A 10,635-nucleotide genomic window follows, 5' to 3' on the forward strand; every position below is an offset into this window, starting at 1 on the left:
TGAAATGTGGCGCACAGAACTGGACACAATACTCCAGCTGTGGCCTGACCAGCGTCGCGTAGAGGGGGAGGATCACCTCCTTGGCTCTACTCGAGATGCACTTGTGGATGCATGACAAGGTCCGGTTAGCCCTGCCAACCATGACCTCGCATTGTCGGCCCATGTTCATCTTGGAGTCTATAACGACTCCAAGATCTCTTTCTGACATATGCTAGTGATTCTCAGCTAGGGCTCTAGGGCACCCTGGGGTGCTGTGAGATCTTCTGAAGGAGGAGATACATGCAGGCTCATGCTCCTCCCTGCCTGTCTACTGCCCTACCACTCTACAAGGGGGTAAACACTAAACACTGTTGTAAAGTGTCAGGAGCACTGCAAAGCTCAGATATTGTCTATGCAACACTTTGAACACAACTAATGTACAGGACGTCTCACTGCAATCTCCACAAAGGAGTGCAAGCTCATGTATTTCATGCCTTCATCCCCTGTTAGAAAGGCCCAGTAAGCGTGGTGCAAGAAACACCCTCTCTCTCATTTTTAGCAAAAATGCAGAATTGAGTCCTGTTAGTTTCAGCTATGCAGTAGGTGGGGTGAGAGCATGCGCATATGTGGGTATGTACATGTACTGAGATGAACAGTAGTATTACATACCCTAAAAAAGAGATCGAGGGAATCCTGAATGGACCGGGAAGGAAGAAACTTCTTTCTTCGAGGAAGGTCAATGGACAAATCGTTAAATTGTTCACGTTTAATGACCGTTTCACCACACCTGTAACAGAAAGAGACATCATTCTTAGTCTAAAGCAAGCCTGAAAGCTCTCAGAACTGACATGGTGCAACTAACCTTTCCCCAAAAAGAAGTACTATTCTGATTCAACTCCTCAGGACGATGGTGTGTCACTGATTTGTAAGAGCTTACTGTTGGATTTGGGGAACTTGGCTTTGAAGTATAAAATATCACATGAGCAACAATTTGAGAACAAACACAAGGACAGACCCCACAGAATTATTTTGGAGTAGCCCAGCGATCTGTCACATAGGAAATCAAAGCAGCTGGTGGCATAGTTGAAGAAAACCTCCACTTGTACCCATCCTTCTTTCAGGGAAAAGCAGCAGCTCATTTTTGGAGGAGGAGCAGGAAGAAATCCAGAAGATGCTTTTAGGCATGAATTTTCCTGCTAGAAAATCTAGAACCCAATTAATTTGTCTGATGCCAAGTTGCATATGAACCAGCCTGCAATTATTTTAAGTGCACGATTTAATACACCCGTTCAACATGAACTGCACAATAGCGCGTATGAAACCTCCACAAAGCACCCAACCAACTAACCAAGTGCCAACCATGGATGGCATTGTCCAGGGACAGCAAATGACCAGGCAGATACGCAGATTCAACATACCCAACTGATCATTACAGAAACCACAGGAAGGGTCCTTTCCCTGTAAAAACCCATAAAGAGAGAGACAGAAAAAATATGGCCTTCCCTGTTCTGGAAGGAGATCTAGTTTCAGTGATCCCCTTGCTGTAAAGCCTTGATCTGGTGTAGGAGTCACAGACTGGGAAGCAAGGAAGTTTTTACACCAAATTTTCATAAATAGAATTAAAAGCTAGCAGCCTGCTTCAAAAAGAGTTTAACGGAAGAGAGCAGCGTGGGACAAGGTTTGTTCTCAAGTGTACTCACACTGGACATATTGCCCTATGCAGGCTGCATCAAGCACTTTGAAGATCTTTATTTCTGTTCATCTTGTATATGTGGGAAGGTGGAGGGAAAGCCTGCTTAGTTCTAGCCTTGGATGTTGGCCTGTGGGCGACCAAAGAGGTCACAGAATAAGAACACTTTCCTCCTAAAATGAGAGACTTCTTAAATCAACTTACACTTTACATATGATTGAATGCTGAACCTCAAACTCTAAGTTAGTGATAACTGGACAAGTGTAAACTTTGGTAGCCGAGAGGGCATCGGAAGCCCGTCCTGGGGAGTTGTCTTCACTCAGTGCAGGCTCGCTCTTCCAAGTTTTATTTAGCTTTTCCATGTCTTCCTTCAGCTGATCCAAGCACTGGCTCAAGAACTCATGGGCATCCTGGAAATGGTACAAATGCATCCAGTCATTTAAGCCAATGAGTGTACGCTCTCAAACTTTAATATATACATGTATAAATATGCACAAGAGAGAGAAAAAAAAAACCCATATAGACTGACCGCCACCGACTTAGATAGGATCAAGTGAGAGATCTAATACAACTACAAAGCAAATGGGCAGTCATTTCTTTAAATTAACAACTAAAATCGCAAGCAATAAGCTTCCAGGGGGCCCCAATTCAGTCAAAAGCAATTCCTAACTCAATGCACAATGCATATAAATGATTCCTAGAAGACAGAGCACTTACATTCTGCATGTAACCAGAAAATCTCTCTGCGGTAGCCGAAATGGCACTTTTCACCTTCTTGAGCAGCTCTTTCTTTACCTCAGGGCTGCACACATCCTTTTTAGCAAGCAGATGGGCAAAGCGTCTGGAGAAATTAATGCAATGAAAGGTCGGTTGGCTTTCCAAAGTTTTGGACAGGTACAGCAAACCTCAAGATTTCTAACCGTGAAAATGTTCATGCTGCCTGTTTTCTACTGGGGGATGATAGAGGGGTTGGATGGTATAAAAATTGCTCAGGCACCGGGAAACAGACGCTCTCTTTGTGTTTCAGGTATTTTAAAATGTAAGACCTCATGCCATGTTTTCAGTGGGATTCAAACAGTCTTCTAAGTAACCACCAACAGAAAAGTGCGTTATGTTAAATTACTTATGAAATCAGATGACATCAAAACAAGCAACCTGAGTACTTAACCTTAATTCTCAGAGCCAATAAAAAACTTTTGTAAATGTCAATTCCACTCAGTGCTGTCTTATTTTTTTTGCAATCACGTTGCAACATACAGCAGTTATAAAACTAACTCAAGAGGCCAGAGAAACTCAAGAGTTTCTTCTTTCAATCTACATAAAATCATTCTTGGCAACCTTATTAATAAGCCACTGGTGAAACTGCTCTTTCCTCCTCCTGATTACCATAATCTAATCACTTTCACAACGGGAAGATTCCCTCACGTGTAATGCTTTCAAAGTGAAAAAAAATATCTAACCATCACCCCTAGATAAGGAGAAAACCACCCCCCTCAGTCACATGCCCATTATTCCAATAAGGAAAGAAAACTAGGATTTTTCATTTAACAAGGGATGTGGATATTTTGCATGAAACAAAGCAATATCATTAAAGACAAGTGCTATGGAGCAATTAGCGTGTTCTGTTGTACTTAAGGACTAGATCAGCCCCCCCCCTACTTCCCACCCCCTTTGGAACAGCCAGTGGGTCACAAGATTCACCCACAGAGTTGCCCAGACAATTAGCACCAGCTATAGAAGCCTTATTGCAAATACTGAGGAGGGGATATTTCAAAAAGGCATATGGAACAACTTCCAAGTCTAAACAGTGTAGGAAGAGTTCACAGACTTCAAGAAAGATATATCCAGAAACAGAAAGAAACCAGAGACAGGAAACATATGTTTCATGCATGTGGCTTTTATGTGAGAGGCAAGGATTTTTTACAGTGATCTATTTTCTTGGACCTACTGTACAGTTGTGAAAGAGTTAGACAAGCTTTTGAACAGAAGACGTATATATATGATGCAATGAAGAAAGCCTTGCTTTCAAAAGCTTGTTTCTCTCCCAGCTATAAAATTGGTCCAATAAAAGGCATCACCCTAAGAAATCCTTTCTGGACCATCACGGTTACATCACTCTTTCGCTACCATCAGAAACAAACAATTTCCATGGAAGAAAAGGTCAGAACTGTTTGATGACAGGAGAAAAGAAAGGCTGAAAGCAGAATACTGAGCAGGACAGACAAACTGAGGCAAGTAGCACTTGATCTCTCTGGTAAGAAAAATGGGGTAGGTAATGAAATCTGAAAGGCAATGGTAGGCAGCAGATAAGAGGAAACACTGTTTGACATAAGCATGTAAGCCTGCAGGACTCTCTGTACGCAATGTAGAAGCCAAGCAAGAACTCAGCAAAGTTTAAAAAGAGATCAGATAAAAATCATTTCGTGACAGGAAGTAGAACGCAAAGGCATTAAAGCCTCTCGAGGCAGATCATAAACCAATCAGCACCTGCCTCAAGATAGGAAGAAACATTTTTTTTTTTTTTTTTTTAAATCGGGAAGTTATCTAGAAAGAAGGAACCTGAAATCTTTGCTGAAGCATGTGAGTTGGTCTGTGACCAGGACAGGATACTCAGAGAGACCTCCCAGCTGCCTACAATTCCCTCATGTGTCCACCCACTTTAGGTTGTTAAAATCTGACCCTCAATATAAATTGCCTAATGATGATGGATTTCAGAAAGATAAAAGGAACCGTACCCTAGTCTCTTCTTTCTATATTTCAGCTACAGAATAAAGAGTCATCTGCTCATGCTCAAGTGTCATGCTCTACAAACGTACCCCAGTGCCGAGGAATTAAGTTCGTTTTCCAGCAAGAGGAGAAATTAGCCAACCCCAGCAGATGAATTTTACCTGATAAGTGCATTGAGTGGAATCTTCTTCCATGGGATGCCCTGCTTAAGTAAATCATTAGCAAATGACTGAATTGAAAACAAGGACTGCAAAATGGCATTCATGTAGCAGGTGTTCCCCAAGTTGGAAAACCTGAAAAGAAGGACAAAGGATATTAGTGAAACAGGGAATTATGAACACATCATTCACAGTCCCAGCTGTCTGTCATAGGTGCCATGATTCCTCTTGTAACAGTCCAGTTTTTCATTTAACCTGTATGCTATTCACAGCAGGGACTGTATCATCGTATGTATTTTGGATAGCATAGGTGGCTATTTCTAACAAGTAGGTGTGCATGGCATTTTAACCTATTTGCCTATATTTGGTATGGAGAAAAGTTTTCAAAGCAGCACATTCCTTCAGTAAGTTGGTAGGATTCACTGCGACACCTTTATAATATAAAAATTTCAATTCCCCAATAGGACAGAGGTTCTCAAACTTTGTGATACCGTGACTCTGAGTGCCGGATGGTGGCAGATGGGGAGCTCACACGCAGCAGTCACTATCCACCACTTCACGCTGCGCACCACTTCCCTGCACCGCCGCGTGTACCGCCCGGGAAGTTTGCAGCCCCCTTTTAAGTTGCTCGCAGCCCCCTGGTGGGGGATCGCAACTCACAGTTTGAGAACCCCTGATCTAGGAAATATTCCTTCTTTCAGCATAATTCTCATGGATTGTAGAAAGCTGCAGAATCATTTGTAGGGGAACCAGTACCCTTCACTTTGTGCACATCCCAATGACACAAAAATGTCTAACAACACCACAGCTGAAACTCACCCTTGGAGCTGTTGCTGCGGATGGGTGGAAAGGGGTACTCGAAGTTTGTTCCAGCCTGTGTAGTCTTGGTTAGACCTCATTTTTTTCACGGACAGAGGGGCTGGCTGAGAGAGAAAGCCCAAGCTTCTTTTGGCTGAGGGTGCCTGACTTGACATGCTGGACCTAAGTAAGGAAAAAGTGGAAAATGTCAATTTTTGAAAGCACCTCATTTCATCAGTAGTAGCTTGTGACACAGGATTTGTTTCACTGCTGGAAGAGCAGCATCTTTCCAGTGAAGTGAAGCTGTCAGGGGGACAAGACAGCATACTGCAAAACAGTGAGCTATGGCTGGGAGGAAAAAACTCTGTCCAGGACACCAAGTAAGCCCCTTTCTGATGGAAAAACTCCTCTGAATCTCAGATGTTCAGGCAAGACAAACATGCCCTTTGGTTTTACAGTCTCACTTGACCAGTTTGCTGTTTGAAGGAGCAGCAGTCCTGTGGTAAAAGCACTAGACCACAACTAAGGAGGTCCAGTTTAATCTGACTGTGATCTAAAAATTTATGACTCTGCTGCCTCTGTGACCCTTTCAGCAAGTAACAAGCCCTCCATACCTCAGTTTCTCATCTCAAGAATGGGGACAGTACTTTCCCTTCTTCCTGGCTTCTGTGTCTGCCCTATTAGCAAAAAAGGTAACTGGACTTGTGCTTAGCACAGGACTGCAAACCTGGATGCTGTTGAAACACTACTCATTTGGTTATCATGATAGGAAGGACGAAGGGCTGATATGACTGTGCTGGGATTTTGAATATTTCAAGCCTAACACTTGGACTGCCAAACCACTTCACTTCCTTGCAAGTTTGCTTTGGATGTCAGATTCCTCCCAACCCTTGCAAACAATGAAGTGGAAGTGGGTTCAAAGAAGCAAAATGCAGAAGGGGTACCCACATATTTCCACTGATAAACTAATTCCTCCAGCAGAGCTCCCCAACACAGTGCACTGTACCCTTTACATCCTATGTGAAAAATCTTTAAACAAATAGCTTCAGAGATTTTAGGAAGTCTGCCTAGGCCACATTACATTAAGGCCCATGTGGGCTATGAGGTCTGAGTGTATTATTATAGCACAGTGATGCTCAACCTTTTAGCCCTACTAGCCAGACGAGTGGCATGGGGTTGGTCTGCAGGCTGGACAGAGCCCCACATGCCAGGATTGGGTCCTGAAACCCCAGTGCCACTGTGTCCCAGACCCCCCACACCAGAAGTGGGCCTGGTGTTGCCTCCTCCTACACCAGGATTGGGCCCTGGGGCTGCCCCTCCATGCTGGGATTGGGTGCTGGGACCTAGTGCTACCCCACCCAGCCTTGAATGTTGGGATCAGGTGCCTGATCCAGCACAGTTGGCCCAGGGCTCTCCATGGGTCTGGAAATTCACTGCCCTGCTACAAAACTGCCAGATCTGTGAGGGGACCTGCAAGCTAGATGACAGTGCTGCAGGCCAGATCTGGCCCGTGGGTTTAGTATCCAACTATAGCAATTTTTAGCACTTCTAGAGAGTCACTTGTATATTATTGTTAGGAAGAAAGACAGTTTTCACTTGTAGAATATATCTACTATTTAGGCATTATAATTCTTGCGCATTTACCAAGACGCTGCAATGCAGCTCTGTGTCATTTGTATAGGTTACAAAGCCATGCCTACCTGTCCAGGTTGGAATTGCTAGTGGAGTAATCCTTTGATGAGGACCTACTACCATAGAAGGAAGATGACTGTAGTGGTAAAATCCCTTGAAGAACAGAAACAAACATGTCAGCTTGTTCTGAGAGGCTCTATTGTGCATGCTTCACTTGAGTAATGGAAATGAAAACCTTTAACATTTTTAAAAAATACTTAGAGTCATTCTTTCCCCCAGAGCTGCTTCATGACTAAGTGTTAACTATTAATTACATGTAGTTTAGTATGTGTATTGAAATTCTAAAGCAAATAGGACTGGTACTGACACCTTGAAATCCCAGTTATAATGGACAGTAGAATACAAAAAGGCCGCTACAATGAAGAACAATTGAAATGGTGTAATGGACATCTGACTGCTGTTCAAATCTGAGAAGACCATTCAGAGGAAAACTGCTGGTAGCTGTGATTTCCAACAGGGTTACAAATTTCCAAACACTTTGCAATGAAAATTCAAATCTCTCAATCCACTTTCCAACTAACAGTAAACAAATGTATATCTGGGGGCAAAATGGGGTGCCAGGGGGAAGGTTTCTACATTATAAATGCAGTAGCACTGAAAGTGATGAATATTAAAAGATTCAAGTGAAAAAAACCACCCTCTTGATGGGCTACAGCAAGATCTATTTAGATTGTAGATTAGGGTGGAAAGAGACGTTGCCTTCCATTGCCTTTGTGCCACCATCAAAAAAATTTGTGGAGACACAAACCAACAATAAATAGATGCCCATAACTTTTGGTGTGCCACTGTGTGGCTGAGACAGGTTGCAATAAACTGGGCTGCTTAATTGTGGTGGACATACATTTGCTTTATGGTGAGTGAGTGTGAGCAGCTGGAGGTGCTTGCACTCCCCCGTCGCCTAGGGACAGGTTCTCCCAGGGCTGGAGGGGCCCAGTTCCATACACCTGGGGAATTCTTGCTCAGATTCAGGCCCCTCAAGTCCCAGGAGCCCCTGCCTGGCTTCCCCTGCTTCCAGAGACCTGCCCCCAGCAATATCCAGGGCACATCTTTGGAAGCAGGGAACACAACACCCAGTGTCCTGCTAGATCAAAGGGCTACATCTATGGCTAGCCTTACTCTTCACCCTTTATCACATCTGTAGACTTAAGTCCAAGATAAATGAACAATAGCATGAGGATGTTTGTGCTGCTGTTACCTCAACCTTTAGATGAACAAAATTTCAGCTTCTCATTCTGATGCCTTTTAAAAGCCAAACTCTTCACAGTTAGATCACATCTACCTCATTTGTTCCATCAGAGGAATATCTGCACAAGCCGAGCTACAAAGCTGTGGGTCTTTCCACTGTTAATTCTGCACCACTGTTCTTCACAAAGCCAGAGGCCTAGGTTACACTCCTCTTTGTGAATCATAGTACTCAATGTTCAGGACTGCAGAAGGACTACATTTGTTAGCCTTGTGGCTGCCTAATTAAGATTAAGATGTTCACTATTCAAGTCACTGTAGAACATAGGATCATTTACCATGAACCAGGCTCCTAAATCTGGCTGGGACTATACAAGCACCAACCAAAAAAGGCAATCCTCCACCCCAAAGAGTTTAGTGATGAAACAGAAGACAAGAACCCACAGCTGGTCAGATAAATGGGAGTGGGGTAGAGGGGAGAGAAGGAAACAAATCAGACAAGTGACAGACAGTGGTATCAGCACATCAGTGATATATAATGACAAGGTGTCTTGGTTTTCTGTAGGGATGGCAGCAAGGGGAGTGCTGAGGAGCACGAGGGTAGTTGTGGGATGTTTACCAGGTGTTCCTCTAAAGTATGAGGGCTGTAAGGGGGAAAACATGAAGGCATTCAACAAGGGGACAAGCGGAGGCTGTCATTTTTGACTGACCAACGACACAAGTCAGCCACTCAACAGCCAGTGAAACAAGAGGGACTGGCTACAAAGGGCTTTGAAAATGAAGGCGAGAAGCTTATGTTTGATGCAAGACAGACAGGGAGCCAGTAGAGACTAAAAAAGAGAAGTGACCTAGTCAAAGTGATAGGCTGGGAAAACGATTTGCGGCAGCACTAAATGAATGCAAGCAGGATAAAATTGCACTTGCCAGGGCCAAGGAAAAGGCTATCTTTCAGATATGAAACGCTTGTTTACCTGACGTCCTGTTCTCCTCTGCTTGTTTCAGGCTCAGCTGCTTCTCTCGGCTACCACTTAAAAACTTCCAAGCTGGGTCAGTCATAGGTTTGTTATTGCTAAAGGTAAAAGAGAGCTGAAGTCAGAGCAGCAGTGAGAAACCCAGGCGTATTCTGGGTCAGGTTTGTGCTTTTCATATATTTTTTAAATATTTAACTCTCATTGACTGTTAAAATGAACCATGGAGGAGGTGAACTGCAGCAGCTGCTAATTACACACGCCCCATCACTATCATGTTACCCACACAGCCCTCAGCTCTGCTGTATGAAATGCCCTCCCTGCTCCTTGTGCTATGACTTTTTACAAGTCAAAGCTCAAGCTTGTCAAGCTACCCATTGCTTAGCAAGTGCAGATTGCTACTGAACAGCAAAGACCTAGGTAATATTCAGTGTTCAACAGCATCATGGAAGATGTGTTCAGTTAGTGATCAACTTACACAGAAGTCAAACATACTAACTGTACGTACCAGATTGCCTTAGACAAGGCTGAATTTCACAGCCTTACCCATTTTTCCAGATGTATAAAACATCAGCAGTTTTATGAGGCTAACTTCAAATATGGTGCCATCCTGACAAAGGGATATAGCTGGATACTTTTTTTTAGCAAGCCCTCTCTTCATGGGGCGGTGGACAAGGGAAGGAAGAAGGCAAGTCGGACACTGGGAAGAACTTACGTTGAAGAATCATTCTCTTTAGGATAATCTTCATTCATCTCTGAACCAGAAGGCTGTGCTCTTTTCCTCTTTTCACTAATAGAGTGGGGGGAAAACATTTAACGAACCAATACAAGATGGCAATCCTCTCTCCTCCACACACATGCCCTATGTATTCTCTGCACTTCCTACCAATGTGCCACAACATTCAGTTTTAAAATACAACATATAGAGAAGGATTTTGTGCACAAAGCTCTTTCAGGCTATTCCCAGAGCACAAATACCAGCAGCAGCCATAAGCTGGGAGACAAACTGCTGAACCTGCTTGCTAAGTTTATGGGGAAAAATGAAAACGGCTGGTACGCACTTATATGTGCAGGACATTAAGACAGTCCATGGGACTAGTATCAAGTTTTGACAACTGCATGCGAAAAAGAATGTTAGCTCGTACCGATTTTCCAATAAACCTGCTCTGTGAGGCGTTGATGAGGTGGGAGATGCCGGAATGTTTACCCTGTTGCTGGGTGCTGTGCTTCCTGGGGAGCTCTTGACAGATGCCCTGCTGCCTGAAGTGCCCAGCATCTTCCGAAAGGAGTTTTCATCCTTGCTTTCCACAGTCACTCTCTTTGAAGGTGTCTGCAAAGTCCAAGGGAGCAAAACCCATTGTCATCCAAAAGAACAGGACTTTACCTGTATTTTATCATATTGTTCACATGCCCCCACCACTTTCAAACAGGGCACCTGAAA

At 43.7% G+C, this 10,635-nt stretch overlaps 1 protein-coding gene across 3 annotated transcripts in view; it reads right to left on the reverse strand.

The window, feature by feature from the left end:
* Positions 1-10,635, reverse strand: part of USP37 (ubiquitin specific peptidase 37) — a 62,413-nt gene that overhangs the window by 37,316 nt on the left and 14,462 nt on the right. For all 3 annotated transcript variants that reach the window (XM_019522660.1, XM_019522658.1, XM_019522659.1), the window contains exons 5-13: positions 10,340-10,524; positions 9,910-9,984; positions 9,198-9,295; positions 7,053-7,137; positions 5,374-5,535; positions 4,558-4,689; positions 2,387-2,510; positions 1,874-2,079; positions 649-766 (exon numbers count right to left, since the gene is read on the reverse strand). In XM_019522660.1, the coding sequence (XP_019378205.1) occupies positions 649-766; positions 1,874-2,079; positions 2,387-2,510; positions 4,558-4,689; positions 5,374-5,535; positions 7,053-7,137; positions 9,198-9,295; positions 9,910-9,984; positions 10,340-10,524 (1,185 nt within the window). The remainder of the gene's footprint in view (positions 1-648; positions 767-1,873; positions 2,080-2,386; positions 2,511-4,557; positions 4,690-5,373; positions 5,536-7,052; positions 7,138-9,197; positions 9,296-9,909; positions 9,985-10,339; positions 10,525-10,635) is intronic.

This window comes from Gavialis gangeticus, unplaced genomic scaffold, assembly GCF_001723915.1.
Source record: "Gavialis gangeticus isolate Ggan-Ray unplaced genomic scaffold, GavGan_comp1, whole genome shotgun sequence".
Lineage (NCBI taxonomy): Eukaryota > Metazoa > Chordata > Crocodylia > Gavialidae > Gavialis > Gavialis gangeticus.